The 24,568-nt window shown below is 44.5% G+C and overlaps 1 protein-coding gene and 1 long non-coding RNA gene across 2 annotated transcripts in view; both read left to right on the top strand.

The window, feature by feature from the left end:
- Positions 1-3,953, top strand: part of LOC144110340 (uncharacterized) — a 57,182-nt gene extending 53,229 nt beyond the window's left edge. Inside the window, exons 10-11 of the long non-coding RNA XR_013309811.1 lie at positions 1,804-1,952; positions 3,691-3,953. This is a non-coding gene — a long non-coding RNA (uncharacterized LOC144110340). The remainder of the gene's footprint in view (positions 1-1,803; positions 1,953-3,690) is intronic.
- Positions 3,954-8,179: 4,226 nt separating this feature from the next.
- The window catches only part of LOC144110527 (ankyrin repeat domain-containing protein 13C), a 32,205-nt gene continuing 15,816 nt past the window's right edge, over positions 8,180-24,568 (top strand). Inside the window, exons 1-8 of the mRNA XM_077643520.1 lie at positions 8,180-8,319; positions 8,964-9,005; positions 9,966-10,070; positions 10,967-11,098; positions 11,739-11,805; positions 12,687-12,831; positions 20,377-20,508; positions 22,332-22,399. Of these exons, the coding sequence (XP_077499646.1) occupies positions 8,190-8,319; positions 8,964-9,005; positions 9,966-10,070; positions 10,967-11,098; positions 11,739-11,805; positions 12,687-12,831; positions 20,377-20,508; positions 22,332-22,399 (821 nt within the window). The 5' untranslated portion in view covers positions 8,180-8,189. The remainder of the gene's footprint in view (positions 8,320-8,963; positions 9,006-9,965; positions 10,071-10,966; positions 11,099-11,738; positions 11,806-12,686; positions 12,832-20,376; positions 20,509-22,331; positions 22,400-24,568) is intronic.

Here is a 24,568-nt window from a genome sequence, read left to right as displayed (position 1 = left end):
CAAGCCTGTCAAGTTCCTCCTTAACTGCTTGCTTCATTGGCATGGGAATCCTGCGCGGTGTTGACACCGCGTAGGGGATTGCATTGTCCACCATCCGTATCGTGTGCTCCCCTGCTAAAGATACAATTCCTTGAAACAGCCCAGGGTACTTTTTCGCGACATCTTCGGATGTTTATTCTTTAAACGAGAAACAGAACTACCCCAAGGGCCTTATTTGCAGGCAGCGCTAGTAGAGGCATGCGCAGGTTTTTCACTCCGTACTCCGTCTGCTCGCAGCGACTGTCCTTACATCCAATTTCGTCCTGAAACTTTCCGCGCATGCAAATGCTTGCATCACTTGGTCCTCTCAAGTTTTCTGCTTTATAAAGTCAATGCGGTATTCCTGGGAAAATTTTCCCTACGACCGTGACTTCTGCTCCAGTATAAGCTTTCATTTTCACTTCATGGCCATTTATCTGTGCCGTCGCGAAGTGCACAAACGCCTTGTTTTGTTGCGGTATGACTGTGCCAAGGAATTGGCTTTCGTTATCAGGTTCCGTTACCACGTAGTGTTCTTTTCTCATTTTTCAATGCAAAAAGCCTTTTCAAAATGTCCCAACTTCTGGCAGTAAAAGCAGTTTTGCTGCTTCGCTGGGCATCTAGTTCGCGGGTGCGTTGAACCTGCGCAATACGTGCAACTCCTTGCAGAAGCATGCCTCTTGCGATGCGCAACTCTAGCATATTCCCTTCTCTCTTCTGTTTTGTTGCTGTTCTTCATTGCTGCCACGTATGCTTCGGCACTCGTACCTTCACTCGTACCCTTTCAAGTCTGCTTGCTGCCGCTTTACCGTTTCGCTTGTTCTCATGGCTTTCGCTACCGCGGTGGCCAATGTTAGCTTGGGATACATTTGAAGCTCTTCTGACAGTGCTTCTTCCAGAAAGCCAACTACAAATTGATCCCCAATTAAACGATCCTTCATGTTACCGAACTCTCCTTGTTCTGCTAACTTGTCGAGCTCTGTTGCAAACTTGTTTACAGCTTCCCCTGGCTGTTGACTATATCGATTAAAGCGGGTGCTCTCTTGAACAGTAATCTTCATGTGCACGAAATAGGTTTCAAACTTTGACTTAGGACTTTGAAGGACTTGACAGGTGGGGAGCGAAGAACTTCCCTCGCCTTCCGGCCCATCGTGTAACGAAGGGTTCTTACTTCAATTTCTTCGGTTTTCTCGCGGAGACCGGGTGCGAAGCTGTAGTCCTCGATACAAGAGGGCCAGTCTGTGGTGTTGTAGAAATCAAATGGGTGCGGAGGCTTTATCCCCGCCATGGTGATTTGATGCTTGCTGCTGCCGTTACTTCTGTGAAGACTTGCACCGCATGCAAGCTGCTGCTCCACCCCGTCGATCTGCATATGCCTCTGACAGTATATCTCGGGAGCGGCATTCCACTTCTGACACCATGTCAGGCACGCATCGTTGGGCGGTATTAAGGGACTGGCCCGTTTATTGCAATGATGTTCAATATATACAGAAGTGCTGAATATCTAAGCGAAAGAAACGTGCTCGTTCTTATCGACAGGCTGACATCACAACGTGTGCCTTCGGGACGAGGCACTTAACTGGGCTCTGGGCATTGTTAACAGAGAGATTCCCTGTGAATGTATTTCAAAATTTTTGCCTGCTGTTATTTTCAGGTGGCAGGTGAGGTGTAGTCAGGCTTCGTGCGAATTTGTATTCCACTTTCTTTTGAATGAAATTAAAGTGAAGTGAACTGAACTATTGGTTCATTTTGGGTTATTCTTTTTTCACGCCCTCTCTTTTTCAGCCGGGCTCGGAGGAGAGACTAGCGTTTCCACTTACTCCGGCAGAGAAAGCACCCACAGGCCGGTTCCGTCCCACAAAGGCCTCAACGTGGAAGCAGGTGGCGCCATGGTAATTCCACTGCAACTTGTTCCGGCCGGCGGACGCTGTACGGTTAGTCCCAAGAGGCCTGTTTTCAGTGTTTGGTGCATGACCTCAACCGTCCCTGCTCCTGTAAACCACCATCTCGTTAGTTAATTCGAGAGCCAAATCCAAGTGTGTTGAGAAAGCTCCTCTTAATGCGAAGTTCGCTCAGTTGTCGGTCCCTTTCGAGATCGAATAATTGGGATTGGACAATATTGGAGTGTTACTAGCCTGAACTCGGTTATTTCGAACTTTCGGTTGATTCGGATTGGCGCTTAGATTTTCTCAACGTAAAGTGCAAAGAGAAGGCAGTTCTTGTCCTCTTTGAGTTAGAATCATGGGAATTTCGCTGTGTTATTACAGGCCCTGCTGCTCTCAAGCCCGGAGATCAGTTGAAGCTCTGGATGTTCCGATGTTCTACCCTGTTATGATTCCGCGAATTGCCTGTTTCGCGCTTTATGCGTATAGAGTTGGCTTGTAAAGAACGTCTCCCGTTCCAGTGATGTACGAAAAGCAGTGGGCATAAAAAATAACTAAAATTAAAGTTGCCCCAATGATGTACATTAAGTAGCATGCGCAGGTAAAGAAACAAAAGCAATATTTCCCAGCCCGCTCTCACCGATGTATATAGTCAGAGCGACATCGGCCACCCGCGACGGCATATTGGCTTGTTATTTCTGTCCGTAAGCTTCACCGATCTGGTAACGTTGGCAGAGCCCTTTATATGTAACGAGAGCGTGTTGTTCGCAAGAAATGGTGTCATCGTCACGTGACCAGCAGCGCTACTGCTCCAATGGCGGCATATGTCACCCCAAAAACAGAGAAATTGCTTTTTAGGCCTAACATCCGGGAAAGCTGCTATTTGCCACTTGCACGATTATGTACACAACGGCTAAAACCAGTGAACCGTGCACGAGAGCTATCGCATTTTGGTCTGCGGACAACCAGTTGTATAATTAATGCTGTCTCTTGGCTCAAAATCTCCTTTGAATGTGACCGTTCCTGCAGTTCTTGTATCATGCGTCCGAAATGTGCGCGTGACAGTCCTAAAGGCGTTCATTGTAGGTGTGGCTTCCATCCGAACGTTGATCCAGGGTACGCGGTATCATTAAAATCTTTATTGGGAAAAAAATATGTCTGCCGTACATTTCGCCCATTGGCTGGAAGTAATGCCATCAGACTGGATAATTCCCGTTGGCTGAAAGGAAGTGACATCAGCAGACAGAAGTGACGTCACTTCCAGTAATGGCTTCACCAGCCTCTGAAGTTATCGCACAGCCAACACACAATGTAATTAGGTGTCCCTGTGGTTTTATTTGTTCTTCGTGGAGGAGACAGTATTGCCATTATAATGCAGCTGGTACCCTCAACAGTACCTGCACTGCTAGGTGTACAGTCTGCATCACCGTTGTGTACAGCGCTTTAGCAGCACACTTCTATGCACAAAAATCGACATCTCATCGTGCTTGTTAGCTTTCATAGCCCGTGGTTGCGCGGAATTAGAGCCACATATACCTGGAAGCATGGTGGGCATGAGCAGGTAGCACGGATTCTTTTCAATTTTTATTGCATTGTGCATACTGCTTGAGCACTCTACATACACAAAGGTCACAAAGACTGTACAATCTCTTTCCTTTTGGTGCATTCAGCGATTATCTAGTTATCATACTGATGAGGGTATGCAAACCCCTGTATATAATGTATGTGGGTTATTCATTGTACTATCTGTGCAGTCGCTATACCATGTTGTATGTCTTTTCGTTTGCAGGCTGACCGCCGCAGACGATGCCACTGAGCCGGAACAGTGACAGCATGGCATCGCGCCAACGATGCAGCCGGAGCCCTCGTGAACCTGATGAGTCAATGTTGGTCCGATCAACTACAAGACCAGTTGTGGTTGCCTTTCCTTGTCAGACACACTTGGAGTGCTGGCTGTCGGTGCTGCTAGGGGCAGACGTTCGCAATATCGTGTCCATCCTCCACTGGCTTTCTGTGAAGCAAAATAAATATGCCCTTTGTTGTGATGCTCGACATCATGGCTTTGCGTTGGCTTTCTGTAATGGCCGGTGGTAACCGCTTGTGGTTCGGTGCGTACTAGCAATGATGATATGCAGGCATGTGTCTCTGACACTAGCCCAAAAACATGGGATCGGTTCAGAACCTACAGTAGACATGTTGACCCATTTGACACATAGTGTCGTAGTGGCCTATGCACCATATAACCTAACGCAACGGCATCTGCATTTCGTATTCCGATTTAAGCTCAATTTAATGTATAAAAGCCAGTGTCAGCGATAGAGCCCCACGGGGCCGAAATGAATCCACGGGTTCTCCGATACGACTTCTAGCTCATGCATCTTCGAGACGAAGCTAAAGGAGATGCCATAGGGTTTAGTAAAGTTAATGCAGGTGAAGCGTATACATGCTAAACGGCGGGCATATCAAGAGAACGCAAGCGCAGCAGGGGGCGAAATGAAGTTGGTTAGATGAGATTAAGAAGTTGGCAGGGATAAGGTGCAGCAGCTGGCATAGGGCGGGGTTAATTTTAGAGATCTGAGAGGCCTTTATTCTGCAGAGGGCGTAGTCAGGCAGCTGCTGCTGCTTCTGCGGATGATGACGATGGCTCGTATATATACTTCGGAATGCGAATACAAATGTGTTTTCGTGTTATTAGTTTAAAGAGCTGTCTTAGCTTTCGGGTTGGGACTTGCAGAAAGTGCACCAGGCTTTATTAGCTCTTACTCGACACTTTCCCCGATTTCTTGGGGACTGCTACCACCTTCCCTTCGGTGTGAAAATTTTCCAAGTCCGAGGAATTCAATATAGCACCCCCCCCCCCCCCCATAGTAAATCGATATAGCAACCCAATTGGTGATTGGTGATGTCATCAGTATATCGAATTGGTGATTGAGTGGTGACGTCACTGATATGTCCAATTGGTGATTGATTGGTGCCGTTACCTATAAATCCGTGATGTCTGCCATAATGGTAACTAATTGATGACATGATTAATTAATCCAAGACCACAGCAGATGACTTTCGTTACATTGTCTCCCACACGGTGGCGGCATCTTTTTTTTTTATATAATTCGAAGGGCAGAATTTTACAAAACCAATAAGTTAGCAGGGTTTTGAAGCTAATGCAGAGAAAAGGGGATAAAAAGGGATGTTTTGGTCAATTTGAGGAAATTTCCAACTACGTCATCGAACATCAGTATTCCAGAGGCCATGATTCCAATGTCAACATAAGCTGCATTGTAGTGCAAACCGGCGTACTCAGTGGAGATGTGGTTTGATTGTTTGCCCTACTGACAAGTTGTTGCCAAACATGGAGTATATATAGCTTCAGGGCTCTGTTTTGTTGAGATGTTTGCCAAAGCTATGAATCGTCAAATGGGCGGGAATCGACAAGCAACTGTGCCTTTGGTACCAAATGCCCGTCGTCAAGCCACGCAAGCACATATTCATCGAGAGGCATAGCGGTGTCTATGCTTCTGCTTGCCACAGACCATATTTCATGACACAGTGGATCAACCTTGCTGTAGGAGAAACATGGTTCTCTTTTCTAATAATGTTGGTTCCATTCCAGAGCAAGGGATATTTCCACTCTAGCAAAGTTTCGGCCCTGAAATGTTCGAAATCGAAGGTGCACTAGTATATAGTGCACCTCGAAGACTTGAAGGGGTGCTAGGATGGCCGACGGCCCTTACCGCGAGACCCAGTACACCTAGTTAATTGATATATAGTAAATTTATATATAGTTCAGGCAGCTAAGCACATAAATGAAGTGATGCTGGGCGAGCGATAGGGTGCGTTCATTTTTTCAGTGTCGACACTATAGCCTGCAATGAAGCTCTGAAGCGAGTGCCACATGTAGACTATAGTAAACGACTTATTTTCGCGATCTCAATATTTCGCAGATTTGGGTAAAGTTGCAATTTCGGAATATTTTGCAACCCAAAGATGATAGGCTCCCTTAAGCTCCTTTTACCCAAATTATTCGCAGGACAAATTTTTCGTGAGGTCTGTGTAGTTCGTGAAAAACGCGAAACTTACACATTTGCGAAAAAGCGTTTAGAGTACCTAAATTTAGCTTCACAAGTATGTCACAAGTATGAGAGGTGTTTCATGGAGGTCCGTCAATAATTTGAAAAGTTAAAATTTGTTTTTGAGGAAAGGAAATGGCACAGTAACTGTCTGACATATCTCCAGTAGATGACGCGCACAAAAACACAGCACACAGGAAAAGAAAGGCACGAGACAGGCGCTACTTGCAACTGTTTATTGAATTCAAGAAGGGCTTATTTATAGCCAAGAGGAAAGCATTGGTGGAAAGGGAGACAAAAACAACATAACAAACAACAGCTAGGTAAATGACCAGTGCGAGGGGAAGGATACTACAGAGGGGGGAACAAAAGTGATTCAAATCTTTCTTCAAACTGGAGCATAAACGCTTGCTAAGAACTGGTACCAGATCACATTTGCCGTATCGCTGCAAGGACTGCGGCAAAGAAGAGCAAAAAATTTGTGAAGCAAATTAAGCTCCAAGAAACTCAGATATTATGTAGAAGTAAATTTAGATAAGACTGCCCGTAAACTGCTAGAAGCCCACCGGATTAAAAAAAAAAGCGGGAGTTCCTGTGTCAGCACCCCATCTCTGGTCATACATAAGAATGAAAGTATATTTTTAAATATGTTTAGAAAGATTTGAATCACTTTTGTTCCCCCCTCTGTAGTATCCCTCCCCTCGCACTGGTCATTTTTAATTACCTGTTGTTTGTTATGTTGATTTTGTCTCCTTTTCCACCACGACTTCGATGCTCTTGGCTATAAATAAGCCGTTCTTGAATTCAATAAACAGTTGCAAGTAGCGCCTGTCTCGTGTCTTTCTTTTCCTGTGTGCTGTGTTTTTGTGCGCTTCATCTATTCAAGCTATGAACCAACTTGCCCAAGAACATGTTCTACTGACATATATATCATGCGTTTGTCGCAGACTTGCTGTATCCCATGCGTGATAGCTAGGTCCGGCCTGCACCACATCGCCCGCTTGTGATATATCATAGCCAGTCCTCGGACGGCGTGGGAACCCGCGTGGCCTGGGCATATCTTTATCGAAAACTGAGCGAGCGACGTACCACTTGGCAAACGGGGCTGAGTTAGGCTGAGCTATGTATCTGACTTGCACGTGACGGTTGCGAGAAAGAGGCGATCGTAGCGGGTCTATTTGCAGAAAACAATCCCAAGGTCATGCACGTGGCTGGGACAAAGGAGTGATAGCGCAGCGGCGACGAAAAAGGAGAAAGCCGTGCATTCTTGCGCCAGGCGATTTTTATCCATTTTTTCGCCCCCGCGTGCGGATTTGAAGGTGCGGGACCGGACGATGTGTCGCCGAGTGGTACAGCTGCAGTGTACTGTAAATTATAGCAATACTGGTATAAAAAATATTTATGCTGCAAAAAATATAGATATATTTGTACATATCCATGGCGAAAATTCCGAACTGATCCATTTAATTGGTTCACAGTACAGTTCCCAATTGGTTCCAATCCCTTAAAAATTGGCTCCAGTTGGAACCAACTGGGAATTGTTGCATGAACCATGTTGGACTGGTTAGGATTTTCACCGGGGATGATATGCAGAGAAGGCAATTAAGCGTACGCTTAATTGTCTATAGAACCCGTTCTGGATGTGCGTGTTTCGGGCGGAACATCTATGTCGATAACATTTGGTTAAAAAAATGGTCTGCGTGTAAGCATGTGCAGTTAAACTCATAGAATTTTATCGTTATTTTTTTGCCTTCCTGGTCGCAGCGGCTTTGGAAGCTTCGGAACACGCTGTTGGGTCGTTCTAGACGTGTTTTGCCCTCTGTACGTAGCCGCCAATATACCCAATGAGGAAATGGCGCAGTCGCGCGTTGGCTTTAACATTTCTTTTTATCTTTCAGTCTTCGTGCATCATCGAATCGGTTTTTAAGCGCGTTATTAAATGCACCTTTCGGGCGCATATCCGATAAATAGATTACGCTTTGTGACAAATTTAAGACCTCGTGAAATGTAAACGGCCGGGTTTCCACGAAAAGGGGAGTGCGTGAGACGGCAGAATTACTACCGGGTAGCTCGTAAGAGAAAGAAAATGAAGACGGTGAACAATTTTAGAAAGCGCGGAGGTCGGTAAACTTTTTCGCGCGAAGCGCTCCTTTCGCGCCGCTGTTCTCGTTTCGGTCTCGCCCCCTAACGGTCGCCAAGCGAGGCGACACGCGATGTAAACATGGCCGACAGCGACAGCACTGGTGAAGACGGCAGCATGTATCCGTTGCACAAAAATGTGTTTAACGGTGATGTCCGCCGCGTTTCGGCGCTCCTACGGACGCACGACGTCGCGCAGAAGGACGTACATGGTAAGATAGTCTCGCGACTGTGAGCAGCTCACTCCGTGCGATCACTCTACTCCGCGTTCGTTCAGCCTGCCATAGCCGAGTCGACTTCGCTCCGGGGTCAGTTTTCAGCCTTCGAGAAAGCTAAACTACACTTTTCTGTTCTCACGCTTGAATCGCCCTCTAAGGCTGGCATGGAATTGCACGAAACGGAAGCATTGTTCTGTGACTTGTGGGCTGCGTAACATGAACATTTGATTTGAAACAGATCAATTCGCACTGTCGGCGGATGCTTTGGGGCGGACGTGGAAAAATCGTGTTTGACGGAAGGGCTGTGCTTGCCGAGCGCATAATTCACTCGCCATCGCGTTTCCGCCCACAGCTTTCTTTGGAGGCGCTGTGCAACCACGCACTACAATGTAACGAGAGGAAGCGGTCTGGAATTTCCGCTCCCGGACTTGACAGTATCGGCGCGGTCACATGGATGTGGCCTTGGGATGCTTCTCACAAGCTCCCGGTGGGAGAAATCGCGAGAGCTGTGCCGCTGGACGTGCACGTGAATGAAAGGGCGCGTTCGGTAAATGGATTAACTGTCTTGCCGTAAGCCGTTTCGCTCGCAGAGAGTTTCTTGCTCGTGTTGTGTCGTTAACAACTTCTGTTTATTTCAGGAAACACGCCGCTTCACCTGGCTGTCATGCTGGGACAGAAGGGTATGCTTGTGAATTTTCTCATTAAATTTGACGCGAGTGAACATTGTTGCGTGCAAGAATCCAGGAGAAAAGTCAAACGACGTTGCTTGTGGCTGCGTCGTGACAGGTTTTATTAATCGCCCGAGGTCGCCTTCGATGCTGGACTCCAGTCGTCGAACGCCACCTGCTGTTCTGCTTTTTGAGCATTGTATTCTGAGTCAGCTTTCCAGTGTCATCATCCCTTTAGTTGCTTTGTGCTGGAGCGAACAAAATGTTGCAACGCTTTTTCTTGGGCTGTGGTGTTAGTGACAGCATATGCTGGCGTTCTTTATAACTGTGTGCAGAAATGTGACCTGTAGAAATTTTAACGAACGTTTTGTTGCTCACTTCTGATGCATCATTAAACATCTTGTCACTGGTTGAGTTTTGTGTGTTCTGTAAAAGAGAAAGATCTATACTGACATCTTGATTATTATTTTTTGGTGGGAACTGTTGTCAGAGTTGCGAAGAATTAAATCTTAGTGCTTAATAAAGTTTAACTTTCCCCACTGAACTTCTCAGGCTTAGCCTCATTCAATGTCTTGCTTGGTAAGAGCAGTTCTGGATGCAAGTGTAAGTAGCAAGAAGGACTCGTCATTTCATCTTAGCTACTGTAGATTCCAGCTTGCCCATTAGTTAGGCAGTTTTCACACGTCATTTGTGTTCTGTTGGTTTACACTGTCCTAATCTTCTAACCTACTGAGCTCAGTTACCTTGTATTGCACTACACGTTGCTGAATGTTTTTTAAATGCAGTTTCCGTGCAGATTGCATATCTCGCATCTGAAAAAATTGCATGTTATTGATTTTTTATGTATTGGTGAAGAATATGCCCACCTTATATATATCATAACCAGTGCTGGGGCTCAAGTTGTGCTGTTACAAAGTGCATGCATGCATGAATAATAATGCATTCCCATTTCTGCTTCTTATTGCAAACTAGAATGTGTCCAGCTGCTTCTTGCACACAATGCTCCTGTCAAAGTGAAGAATAGTCAAGGATGGAACTGTTTAGCAGAAGCAATTAGTTATGGGGACCGGCAAACAAGTGAGTTGATCTCTGCTTGTACACAGCACTTAGTGATTTTCATCGTGTTGCCAATGCTGTGCATCAAATGCCCCTAGCTCCCTTTGCTGCTGTTATCTTCAAACTTGCTTTAGGCACACCCGTGGTTGCCTGCTGTGGTGCCACAGTGGTTAAGGCGCTCGTCCATTGAGCCGGAGCACCTGCGTTTGAATACGACCACGGCAGCCGCGGTTGCAGGGAGGGGGAACTCAAAAGGCGCTGTGTGCTGTGCAATGTCAGTGCATGTTAAAGATCCTCTACAGCACCTCTTTCTTCCTTTCTTCTTTCACTCCCTCCTTTATCCTTTCCCTTAAGGTGCAGTTCTCCATGTCCACCGAGATTTGTGAGACAGTTACTGTGTGATTTCCTTTCTTCAAAACCAATTTTCTTTTTTTTTACACCCTTGGAAACCCATTTGTGTGTGTCTGTCCTTGCCTGAAGCTCCAAAACTGTTTTCTGTATGGTGCTCCCACCTGGGAAAAATGGCAAATTTATGCTGGTAGCTTCGTGGAACTAATAAAAGTTAGGTTGCCTAGTTTCTCTCATTCTCAGAGCTGCTTTTATGGGAAGTTTAACGCATGGGCTAATTCCTGTTGACCATTCATGGATGACATGGAAGTAGCACTACACATTTCAACAGTCAGAAATGAGTAGACGTGGTTGTGTATGGTAATGCCATTTTGCCCTGCTGGTGCGGGTGCTGCGGAAAAGAATTTTCATGGGACAAAGCAGCTCTTTGTGACAAGGCAGACTGGCAGTTCTTTGATTATTGTTTCATGAAGGTCTATGTTCTGGTTTAAGTTTCCATTTTCTACTAGTCAGTCTGTGCCCCCAATTCCTTTGTGTGGTGGTGACTGATTCCTTTTGCTTTTGTGCAGTACTCTCCTTGCTAAGAAAACTCAAGCAGCAGTCGCGGGAAGCGATGGACTTTCGGCGGCCCGATCTCGTGCATATTTTGGAACTCATGGGGGACTTCTACATGGAGCTCAAGTGGGACTTCCAGAGCTGGAGTGAGCAATATTTATAGTCCCATCTTGAACACTGCAATATTGTACCTACTAAAGAATGGCATGATAAATTGGAAAAAGGTGCTATATTTTATTGGGTAGCTCAGAATGTGAAATTTTAATTTACTTTAGTTCTTGTGCTTCTGCACTCATTTGCTTTTGTAGTGCTTCTTTTTCACTATGCTACAATATAGTCGCAGCTTGGGCATAAAACTTTGCTACATACAATGTTGCACCACGTTGTCATGATATGCATAATTGCAATTATGGTGTACAAAAAAAAAAGGCACTGTGAACAGTTCTGCACCAAATTAACTATCAATGCCATGTTTCTGCATGAAGCTATTGACACTGTTTATTGTTGTGTATCGTTGAGGAATTGCAACTCTCTGGAATTTGTTTCTCTGCTTACTGTGTTTGGAGTCTGCCTGTTTTTGCTTTGCTTTTTACCTTCAAGCTGTGACAGGACTTGCCGTACTCTTGTCTCTGGGTGCAGATTTTTTATTTTGCATTTGGAGAGTTATTACAGCTCATCTGGTCATACCAGTAAAATTTCTTTGTGCTCTGCAGTGTTCAGGGTCTGCTTGTATTTTTCTTTGTTCTTTATGACTGCTATATTTTTGTTTTTTGTTTGTTTTTGCAGTACCATTGGTGTCAAGGATATTGCCTTCAGACATCTGTAAAATTCACAAGAAAGGATCAAACATTCGGTTTGTTTCTGACTCCTCACTTGCACCTTATCTCTTTTCATCTTTTTTAAATCTTTATCTTCAAATGGTCGTCCTCAGTGTCCGCTCTCCTAAGGCTTATCTGTCCTCTATCCTATTTGTGGCTAGAAGAGTTATCCCCCTCACCCCCACATCCCTCTCTGTGCTTAGCCTCAAAGCGTGCCTCTGTCTCAGATAGCAAGTTGTTTTGCGAGGACAGGGTATTTGCCTACCTATCGCTGCCTCTGAACAATGTGTGTGAATGCGGATCTTTGTCACGTAGCCGGATGTTTCCCTTTTGCTTGAATAGTGTTGTCCTTTCGCGCATTCGGTGTCAATGCTTGGGGCACTGTATTTAGAACACTGTGTCCCTGCACGTGTATTCAGTTATCAGACAAAGAAGCTTTGTTATTAGGGTCCTTGCAATCGACGGAAAATTTCTGAACGTGGCTTGAGTGTTAAGCATTCCTGATTTCTTGTTGGCAGTGCACTGCACGTTTGTAAAACAGGAAGTACCTTCTCATGTTATATACTCTTGATGTGTCAGTTTGATTTTTGCTATGTGCCATGTCTGGAGGGGTGAAACATGCATTTTCCATTTAATGACTTAGCTATAACAAAACCATTTGAGTCATGAAAAGGGCAGTTTGGTATAGTGTTAATTATTTCTCTACAAATTCTGTTAAGTTTTTTTTTGAATTATTTTGATTTTTGTAGTCTAAGCTTCATCGATCCTTTCACAGTTGAATCCCCCCCCTCCTTTTGTCGCACTCTGTTTTGTGCTCTAACGTTAGACCAGCCTGCAAATCTTGGATTTCATGTCCCTGTGTTCCCGATATGCCTCATTTGAACCTCCATGTGTCATGTTCATTCCATCCCTCCAGGCTAGACACTACACTTGTCGACTTCAATGACATGAAATGGGAGCGTGGGGACATCACCTTCCTATTCACTGGTAATGACAAGCCGTCCAAGTCCCTAACAGTGCTGGACAACAACCTGAAGGTCTACCAGAACGTCCGCTATGAGGTGAACATCTCTTCTAGATTTCAAAGCATTGGCTGTCGAGTTTGTAGCAAGAAGGGTAACTTCTCTGCTGGACGAGTGCGATGCTGCCACTGCTTCTGCAGTCTACTCAGAATCATTTGCATGCCAACAGCAGCTGACAACCATGTAGGCAACTAAAAGTCCCCCTCCTGTGGTGCTGCTTTTTGCCACAGAGCATTCGACTAGGGATTTTTACTTTTAAGCACATAATACTGACACCTTATTTTGGGCTTTGTGGTCCATTGTTCCATCGTTTCTCGGACAGAGTGCCGCATGAGAAGCGTGTGCTCTGTGCTGCTGCTACTTCTCTCTTTTGATATTACTATACAGTAAAACCTCATTAGTTCGAAGTCATTGGGACCGTGAAAAATATTTGAATTAACTCACGTTGTAAAAAAATGTGACGCAGGCAAAAAATTTTGTAGGAACATGCTGCATTTATTGGACTGACTTTGAAATTACTCTATACTGCCGCTTAAAAGTGTACCCTTGAACTCATAGCTCTTGCTGGCCAAAAAAGAATAGACTGCAAATATAAGGCTATGCATACATACCCTCCTCCTGCCTCATCCCACCGCCTCATTTTATTTTGTAGTTTCTGACAGCAATGGATCGCAGTGCATGCACAACTCAAAGCGACAAATGCGTAACAGTATGATCACAAGGACAGCAGGCTAAAGCTAATGCAGATCAAAAGCAAAAAATTGCCGCTCCACACTGCCTTCCGTGGAAGCATTCATGTGTGGACTGACGGACTAGCGGCAGACCAAATTGCAAATGGGCCTGTATTTTCAGATTCTGGCATAATGCAGGCCTCCGAGATTGTCAGTATTTCTGTTCATGCTGCCTACTGCTCATCAGAGGAAGTGACTGCCAGTGTGACAGAATGAGGCTAATGGCGCGCAGTTCGAGTTTTCTTTAGGGGAACTGATTTGCATACGTGTTTTAACGACTTTTATTGATGCCTGGAGCTCCATACATCCTGCCGGGAACGGGCGCTGGCACGAGGTTCATACTACCGTCTGCTTGTCCGAAACTACCCAAGACTTCGCTAATAGGTCGGCTCTGCGTATAGGTGGACCACCCCAATTTTGAATGGTTGTTTATCTGAAGAAAGGTTGACTTACACACAGCGGTACTTAAAGTAATTAGATATGCCGGTGTTGCACGCAGTCAACCCGCCGCGTGCATGGAACAAGGATGATCACGTCGCAGGACATGCACAGGCCCGCGTTCCAGTGGTTCGCAAGCCGTAGCATAGACTGGTTTTCAGGCTGATAGTGCAGGAACTGGGGCTCATCACATATCAAGCTTTGGCATCGCTCTGCGGTGCTGCCTCGCAGCTCCGAGGGGCCATCGCTTCACCAGTTTGCGGAAAAAACTGGGACGGCGTTCCCCCATAGCATCCCACATCTTCAAATTAATTGGGCCGGTGCAGGCCTTTGCTTCGAATTATCCTATCAGATTTGCATTAAAAACTATGGGACCACAGAAATTCTTCAAATTATCCAGGACTTGGAATTAATCATGTTCGAATTGTCGAGGTTTTGCTTTGTTTCTTTTCTTTGCTTTCTTGAATTTTTTTCCACCCTGCAACAGCCCTCGTAATGAGATTAGCAGTATTGAAAACAAATGTCATTAAAAAAAATTTCACCCCCTATACATGCCTCTTGGAATTTGTGCATGGGGTCCCAGTGTGTGACCTACACAGTATGGCTAGGTGTGTTTGTGACCATGTATCCTGGGTGAAGTGTTGTACATGACAGCAGTGTTCGCCTTTTGAATCTGATGACCTGCTAAGCTCAAGAGAGAGAGAGGAGGGTGTCAGAGGCCCTTGCTTTGGAGCTAAAACAGTTGTACGACGAGCTCGGCATAAGGCCGCTGAACCTCAGCACGAAAGCTTCTGCTGCGATGGGTTCTTGGGGCAGGGACACCTGGGGTCTGTTGTTGAGCAGGTGCTTTCTTGGAAAGCAGTTGGAAGGCAGTTTCGTGATTGCAGTCGTTTTTATTAGTGAAAAAATTACTATGATTTCACTCCTTATGATTGTTCTGTTGCATTGCTTCTGCAGGAGAAAGAGGGAGATGATGTAAGCTGTTTCCCATGCAAGTCTCTCTATAAATTTATTATCAGCATAGCTCACTAACTTGTCTTTATTTGCAGTAGGAGGACCTACCAGCAAGAGTAGCTTGCATGAGTAATCGCATCGTGTTACTGTGTATGCGTAGTACCTTGCATTGCGCATGTGTATTTCGAGTCTTGAAGGGCCACTGACCATGTCACTGAATATTTGTTCATTGGTTAAATTTGATTGTTTGGCGTCTTGTGGCTTAGGTGACGATGTTCATTTGGCAGCAAAAGATGTGTTTAGTGCTGAGAAATTTGTAGTCTGAAAATGCAATATTTTTGTATCCTGTCACTCGATTCAAACTTTTGGTGTCAGTGGTGGCGTCAAGAGCATTAGAACCTGGTGATTGCTGGCTGGGAGCAGGTGGCGACGAGGTCTATTCTCAGAAATCTGCTAGCAGATTAGTAGTTTTGGTGATCGCTCTTTGCTTTGTGGGAATTTGTAGTCGCAGTGTACTGATTTATTTCATTTTTTGGCTATTTTTAGCTTATGAATGTAAAGTTTTCAGTGGTCGTTGCACAGTAATCGATTGATATAATCCAGTCTCAGTTTGTCCCAAGCATCTCTTGTGATGGTTTTGTTCCTCACTTTCCTTTCACAGAAAAAAACCGTAAGCTATGCCCTGTGCAAATTCTACATACAAATTTATTTGCAACATAGCTTACCTCTTTGTCAGTACAATGATTTGTCTCCAGTTTCTCTTATGACTGTTTTTTTTTTCTGTTGCTTTCCTACCACAGGGAAAAAAAGTAAGCTGTGCCTCATGCTATTCTACCTACAAATTTATTCTTAACATAGTTTACTAACTTCTCTTTCACTGTAGCAATAAGACCTACCAACCACAGTTATACCCCTGTCAGACGGTCATTTCGAAGACCCTCGAATCGATAGTCTGTCAACTCAAAGGCCATTGAGCACTGCTACATGGGCAGTTTCAATGGCCATCTAGTCAATAATTGTCTGTCTAGTTAACGGAACAGCACAGAACTATATAGAGATTTGAAGGGCCTTAGAGCGTTGCCCATGGTTGCTAGCGTTGTTTCGATCGGCGCCAACGCGCACTTGCGTGCATGATACCTTCACGGTGCTAATGCACGAAGAAACATTGATCTCCTAAACTTTAATGCAAGCAGTAAAATATTAGTCGGTGCAGTAATTTAAGATTTTATCAACCTGGTTTTTAACAGCATTTCATTTTATACTCTCCATCGCAGAAGAGGGAAATGTGAGCGGTATCAGTGTTGCCAGAGCATTACAAAACTGCGACAGCAAATCGTACAAAAGGCCGTGTCTTTCGAGACGGCGCAACTGGCCTTTAATAGCTTCTAAAAACCTCATATAACTCCGAACAAGTGTACATCAACATTTAGTTTAGATTTTAAAAGATATTTCGGTTATTTGCACAAAATCGAAAGCAGCGATTGTGGCACCACACAGGCTTGGCGCAAGATACGAGAATCATTTCAATGGCCCATTGAGATTTGCCTTTTAGCAGCCACAAAACTACTTTGAGTTTGATAGCGATTGAGAACCTCGAAGACTCAAGACTCGGTGGCCATTGAAACTAGCCATGTGACAGGGGTATTAGTCTACATCAGTTAACACATCATGTCACAATTATTGTTAGGGGTGGAATTAAAAATATTCTATTCGAATATTTGGTTGGATAGTAAAGTACCATGTAAGGGCCGTACCCATGTATGGGCTGCACCCTGTTTTCCAGAAGGAAATATTAGAAAAAAGTAATATTCACGTAATGGCCACACCCAAACCTTCCACATGACCCACGCGGGTATAGCATTCGAAATTCATGCGCCGTGGCCTCCGAGATCGGCTCCGGCTGCGAGCAATGGTGCTCTTGATTGCAAAGGCCACACACACGCACAGGAGCTTCCAGGTGCCACCCACAGATGGCGCCAGCTGCCGCGGCTCATTATCATCATCGTCAACTTTTTCCTCCGTCGCCGGCTCCCGCTATCCATATCGGCATCAGTATCACTAGCTCCAGCTTTTTGTGGCTGTCAAAGGCATGGGAGTTGTGGTTCACCATTCTTGTGGCTTTTGCTTGCTGCTGTCGAGCGTTAGTTTTAGCAGTTTTAGCACGATGGGCAAGCACCTTAATAGCTACATGGCTCGGAGTTTGCCGTTGGAACACGGCAAGCGTGCGGTGGGCAGGAAATCTCACGTGGCCGAGAAGTGCATTCGACGATGGTGGAACCAAAAGGATGCATTGAGGAACACAAGCTGCAAAAAGCGCGGCAAAGAGCGTGCTTTTTGGGGCAAGCCGTGCAAGTTTTCCGAACTGGAAGAGGAGCTGCTCAACAGCTGCGCGTTGACAGTGGACGTGCTGCGCGACTTCTTTCGGGATGAGCGTGCACCAGAGCAACCAGAAAGCACAGCTAGGGTGGCTAGAACTTAAAAAGCACAGCACCAGCTCGGAGTCGGAATATACTACGAGTGGCGATTGAGCGTAGAATTAATGCCGCTAATTTCCTGATTGGTGTGTTTGTACTTAAATACTTATTTTTTCGATAATTGCGTGTATGGGTTGCACCCCTAATATTGATCCTCAAATCTGGAAAAAAAGTGCGGCCCTTACACGCGTTTATACGGTACTCAATTCAATCCGAATGTTTGGTGTTCCAAATTTTGAAGTGCAGCCACGGTGGCTCAGGCTATGTTGCCCGGCTGCTGACCCAAAATACAAGGGTGCGATCCTGGCCATGGCAGTCACATTTCGATGAAGGTGAAATGCTAGAGGCCCGTGTGCTATGCAATGTCATTGCACAATAAGAAACCCCACGTGGTCGAAATTATCCAGAGCCCTCCACTATGGTGTCCTTCATAGCGTGGGTTGCTTTGAGATGTTAAATTTCACAAACCAACCAAATCTCAAAGTATTCATCTCGAGTGAATAAGGTTTCTGGAACACTTGTTTCGTGTGGTTTTGGTGCAGTGTACCTCCACTGGGATGGCACTGTGGTGCATGCATAGCCAAAGCTCCGACTACATGGATTCTTACTAGGCATACTCGCAACATGCCCGTGGTGCCAGCACGAAGCAGAGCTAGCACGTTACACATCGAGATCGGTACCCCTTTCCTACACTTGAGACTGTGTGGTGCTGGGTGTGGTGCATTGGAAACAGTCATAACAGATAAGCAAATTTCGCACAAGAAAGTAATCTAGGTTATAATCGTATCTTACAGATTAGGCGGAACGGTCATGGAGCAGCGGCTTTCTGGCTTGATGTATGCAGACAATATTGTACTAATGGATGATAGCCAGGAAGATTTACAAACTGGTTAATTTTTGTAAAGACGAAGCGGATGGTCTAGGCTTCACATTTTGCACAATGAAGTCAGATCTGATGACTTTTAACGATTCCACTGATCAAGTGCTTACAGTACTAGGCCATGAGATGTCCAAACTGGCAGAATACAAATATCTGGGCGTATGTGTAGATAAAAAAACAGATATAGGGCATGGAAAAGCTTGGAACAGCCTTTCAGGGTGAAACGTCGAACAGATGCCACGATAATGAAGTATAGGGCATTATGAGGGTACAACAAGTATTAAGTACTTGGAGGTATATGGAAAGGAATAATGGTGCAAGGACTTGCTCTTGGAAAGGCGGTTTTGTGCCTTAGGGCAGAAGTTCAGTCGGGACAAGGAATGAATTGGAGAGCTATTGGAAGGTTAGCACTAGATGCAGGAGGACATGGGCTCGGCATCGTTCAAAGCATGGGAAGTTCAAAGTGAAACATATGAGGAACGCCTGAGGAAATTGCGCAGTAACAGGTGGGCAGATAAAGTATTTAAATATACAGAAAGAGCATTGACTCCCAGTGGTGGAAAAGGTCTAGGAAAATAAATTAGTAAGCACGCAGGATGCAAGGACTTAGAAATGAATGGCTTTAGACAAGAAGTACAAAATGCAGAAGGTAAAAAACTGCATTAATTCAGTGGAAAAGAAACAGGCTGTAGAACTATATAGAAACTGGAAAAGACATCAGTAAGCAATCGCTCCATGATAACTCGAGCCGGTGTCCTATTCTTTGAAGCTAGATTGTGGTAGCACGGTAGATGAATGTAGCTAGATCAGGGTAGGGTTCTTTTTGTAGCAACGCTTCAGAAAGAAATTTAACCAAGAAGGTGACACATGTGCAGTGTGTGGTAAATCTGTTGAAACAATTGAACATCTTGTACCAGAAAGTGGAAGTATTCATCCGGATGTCTATACATGCACAGTCACTCTCCATGAGACCCAAGTGTTTAGAGATAACAAAGGACTTGAATGAATCTGTGGTAGAATTTAGCAAAATGCGTTTGGGAGATTGGTGGCTCAAAAGTAGGGTAGTGACGTGAAATTACAAATTCAGGATTAAATATTGTATTTAGAGGAAAATGGTGAATTTATAGATAATACCATAAAGTTTGAAGAGTTGCTTAAAGAGAATTGAGGAGGAGAAAAAAAGCAAAGTATGGGGGGGGGGTGGCAACTGCCGCCACCCCATTTCAAAAGGGATGCGCTCCTGACTTCCATCCATCTATCTGTATGCCTGGTAGGTGCCCATGATGTCACCGCTTAAAAACGGCACCTATGCAACGAAGCGATCGCAGTTAAGAGCAGTCAGAGGTCCCAAAGTTATGTAAACCTTACTCTTGACAAATATGGTGGCACCGCATGTAGGTTGACTGCCCCATTTCTGATAATTTTTTGCAGAAAGTTTACCCAGCTAGAATGAGTTTGACAAAGCTTGAATGCGCTCCTTTTTTTTTCCCATTAGCCTTTGGGTTAGAAACATACATGATTTTGAAAATATTTAATTTGCCTTTCAACTTTTTTTTATTTGTTAGAACTCTTAAAGATATTCTATTCCAATTAGCTTCGAACCAAAAAGCCACTATTTGCACATATCTAATTACTGTGTATCTTGCATCATCAACCCCGGTTTGTCTCGCCAAAAAGATGGGGCTGCAATGAGGCGGACCTAACACACATGTTTGTAGCTCCTCATAAGCATTTTTTTTTTCTGCTTGTTCCTCATGAAAATTTTTAGGCAGTGATCCAAATGACAGAACGTGGTGCATCTCATTTTTGTGAATAGTATATTGGACTAGTGTTACTTTCCATTCGGTGGATTTGTTGTTCAACTGCTAAGCCCAAGGTTATGAGATCAGATCTCACTGGTGGAGGCAGCACTTTGATGGAGGTGAAATGCAAGAAGAGACATGTTCTTTGTGATACCAGGCCTGGTCAAAGAACCCCCCGTGGTTGAAGTTAGTCTGGAGCCGTCCGCTTCAGCATCCCTTATAGCCCGTGTATAGCTTCGGGATGTTAAACCCCACATACTGCCTTGCAGTACGGATGGTCATCACACTTTGTCCTTTGTGTGCAGGGCACTGAAAGCGAAATTGAGGACGAGGTGGACATACTGATGAGTAGCGACATCGTGGCTGGCCAGATCTCCACCAAGACAGTTGCATTCCACAGGGCACAGTCAGGATGGCTCATGCGTGAGGACAAAACAGTAGGTGGTGCCTTGTGTTTGTTATTTTGATGCCCCCCTTCTTTTTTGTTTTGCAGTGGTGCTTACATTGTTGCTTTGGACTTTGGCCAGAATTTGTTTGCAAGCCAGCAGGAGCAGTATTGACGAACACTGCTTATTTTGCAGGCATTGAGACTGCATTCGAACCCGATTATTTCTGAGTCGGCTAGATGAAATTATCCTTTACATTGAACAGTTTCTGAGCACTGAAAAGCCATGTGTATAGCAAAAAGTACATCTTCATTGCGCAAAAATTAGCTATATCATCTTATAGATTGGACTTCAAATACCATTCGACTTGGGAAGCTTGTCTTTCCTCAACACATCTGTGGAGCTCAGTTTTTCTGCATGGCCCTGCGGGTGCAAATAGCATGCACCGACCGATGTTGACACAGTTTTTTCGTGACATAAGCGGCAAGCGTGGAGCAGCCAACCAGAAGACTAGTCTTTGGTGCATTACACCAGTCTTGCCAGCGTTGTAACTCAGTTCATGTGTACGGTGCAGTGTGTTCCTTGGCATTGGCAATTCGGCATGGTACTCACTTCTTTGTGTGCGCAGTGGCATTCAAGCAACTGCAAACCCTCTTTTTTTGCATGAAACTAGAAGTTATCAAGCGAGTTGAATAAGTGCAAAGAAATCCTAAGCTACTACAGTGTAAAAGATTCTGAGAAGCACCTTCAGATAATTCTAGCATTTCTTTCGATCTCTTGAAGACTGAATTAAAGATGTTTTGCTATCCATCATATTATTTTTATTTGCCAGTCATGTGAATTCATGGATTTCATCTGGTCACTCATTTTGCAGACCATATTATAAGTTGTACATGTATTGCAATGTTGTCTAATCAAGCAGTATGCATTTCTGTTCACATCATTTTTTTCTTACGTAGTGCTGAGTCTAGTTTTGCTTAATTTTGGGTTGCAAATATCGTACGCTACTTAAAGAAATATACAAGGACAATAAAATTTGCTTATTTATCGTCTTCTGGCATTTTATTTTTTGTACTGAACAGATATGTGACATTCGAAGCCTTTCTTTGTACACATTTGTATTCGATTCTTATTTGAAGATTTCACCATTCGCACACCTCTAATTCTAAGCTATTGTTTCTTGTCCTTGTTTGGTTGCTTGACTGCTGCTTGAGAATGAATCGAATCACTCGGTCAATCTCCAACTCACTTGGATTTAGCAGAAACTGATTCAGGGCATGGACTGGCTCCTTAGTCAGTAGTCTCTCCTTGATGTGAATTTTGTTCCCCCATTCCGTGAGGTTCTAGTGGACATTCTCATAGTGATGCCTTCACATTTCATGCACCGTGTTTTACGTCCTGTCATTTCTCGATTTCCATCCTTTGTTCCCCTCCAGTGTGTTCTAATTTCACAGCTACTTCTTTGGCAGAGGGTTCTTTCTTTTGCCTTTTGTAGGGCACCATTGACAGTGATAGTTTCAAGGTTTGTAGAACATATGTTTTGAGTATTATGACAGAGCCAGAGCTTCTTTGCTGCTGTTGTGGGCACTTTGTCAAGGTTTGAGGCTTGTTTAGGCACAACGAATGTGATAAAAGGTGATACTGTAGCTCACATTCCATACCTTTTTGCAACAGCACTTCTCACTATATATTTGAGTTTCCTTCTTTGTTGTGGAATGTGATCACCAGTTGTTGTTTGCTGGCAGCTGGCATGAGGGTTAGTTACTTGGTCTTAATTGTGATGAATGCGCTGGTTGGGCCCCTGTGACATTGCTTAAATCTCACAGCATTGGACTCAGTGTAATAAGCTTTGTGGGTTATCTTCTCTTTTTCAGGAGATGGTAGGCAAGTTCATGGCAGATTTCTACAGCATTAGTGGTTTGACATTTGAGACTCGGAAAAGGTTTGTGCATTGTTCTTTTCTGCCAGATTTTGTCTCCTTTAGTCTTTAGTGGGAGGTGCTTTGGACGACAAAGGTTGGAACACAATGCAAAAAGCAGGGCATAGAAACTACATAAGAATGTGCGACTCTGTGCTGTTCTTTTCATCACGTTCGTTCATGTATCATCAGCCAGCCCAGCTACAATCTCTTGTAATGTATGGCTACAAATCTGTACTATGGGCTAGCCATCTTAGATGTGATTGTGCACCAGATGTTCATATCACTATTGTGCTGTGAGTGCTTACCTAGTTCAAGTTATACTTTGTGCTCTCTGAGAAGTACCTTATAATTTGAGGCTACTGGCGGTCGCTGCTAACTCCAATAGTGTGCCTTAAATATTTGACATGCTGTAGGCTTTATCGTTTCTGTTAATTGCTGCTAAATATTTATTTACTTTCTCATATCATTCTTTATTGCTGAGATGGATGTGCAGTGGTAAGAAAAAGTAGTAGTCTGAAAACTTGAGCATGGTCACATGGTTTTGTGGTAATTTTGCTTTATGGTTAACATGTTAAAATCATAGCAAACAGAGACAAAACAGCGAGTACAAATAGGGAGCATGCATAACTACTCAGCAGCCATTTGGAAATGAAAGTATTGCTTGCCTTGAAGCTCTTTGCTACTGCTATTGCCGAGGGCATCTGCATTAGAAGCAGCGGAATCACATGACTGATGTTTAGCATATCCTGGCTTGAGCACGTCATCTTCATGGACAACCGAAACCACCGCCGTTCAGATTATTTTTTCTGCTACGTCACCGCCAGCTGAAAAGAAAATGAACCACGTAGAATCCGAAACTGCAGTTGTCAAACAATCTCTTAGATGGGGCTACGTGCTCCAGTACATGGAATTTTGAGTTCAGCAGCACGAGCAAAACTATCGATCATATGTGATTGATGAACTATGGCCATGGTCTTGAAAGAGTTAATAGGATCCCATTGTAACACAGTGCATAGCATTGGTGGTATATTTATTAGGCCAGTGAATACTCACTGCTGCTGAAAATTTGTGCCTCTTTTATTGGAGTTTGCCAGGCACAGTGACAGTTTGTTAATTCGAACTTCGGTAATTTGAATTTCTGGATAATTAAAAGTGTTAATAGGGTCCACCACCAATAATCGAACTGTGCACCGCTGCTAAGGTATGGCAATGCATAGTTTTGTGCGGCGCAGCAGTGCACTCATGAGGCTGTGCCACCTCTTCGGAGGAAGCGTGGATAGGGTAAAGACAACGTGCAAGGCTGGGCAGGATGGGTGAATGTGTTCAGTGGTGGCAACTATCTGTGTGATCTCTGAGGTTACTGCCCAACTATTTCTTGTTGCTAGTGGCCTTGAAGTCTTCAATGGCTTGCTGTGTTAGCTTTTGTTGCTGAGTAGTAGACAACATGACCAGTGCTGAGTAGTGATCATGCGAGCGGCATCGTTGCCGGCACTCTGAAACCACGATCGATCGTGTGTGAAAGGAATGAATTGGAGTTCTTGCCGTTGTTTGCTATACGTCTTTTTCATGTTTTTCCAGTGGCTTCTGTATCACATCCGTGCGATAAGCTTCAGGGGCCGCCTGAGTTAAGCCCTTGCGATGTGCTGTGGTGTAGTTTAAAAATGTCCTTTTGCAGTAAATACCACACCCAAATGCTTCAAGAGAAGATTGAAACCATTCTTGAAGTCTACGTCGGTTCATTATCGACGGAGGATATCGTCAAAAAGCACGCTTATTGGTTTAACAATTAGCGACTCTGGATTGAAGGCTGCAAAATCGGACTACGTGCGACCGTTGTGGCAACTTTCGCTTTTCGTTCTGAATGGTTGTGCCAACTCTGTGACTCACAATTGTGAATATGCAAGAAGCAAAGTTTGCGTCCATGTTTTGGTTGAAAATCAGCAGTTGAAAGGCCGTTGCTTGTTGATCAATTTTCCAGCCTTGCAGTCATGGTCACAGGCGGTTGCATGACTATGTCACAGGTGGTCGCATGACCCTTCATGACTATGGTGCCGCCCGCCTCTTCAGTTTTGAAGGCGAATTGGTGACGTTCCAAAATGTTTGGTCGTTAGAGCAGTGTGTGTTGGCCGTTGCGTCTTGGGAAAAAGAGAAGGTGATCACGAAATGTTTTCAATGGAATAATAAGGGCAA

The sequence above is a fragment of the Amblyomma americanum genome, chromosome 11 (assembly GCF_052857255.1).
Source record: "Amblyomma americanum isolate KBUSLIRL-KWMA chromosome 11, ASM5285725v1, whole genome shotgun sequence".
NCBI lineage: Eukaryota > Metazoa > Arthropoda > Arachnida > Ixodida > Ixodidae > Amblyomma > Amblyomma americanum.
This window is presented reverse-complemented; position numbering and strand designations above follow the sequence as displayed.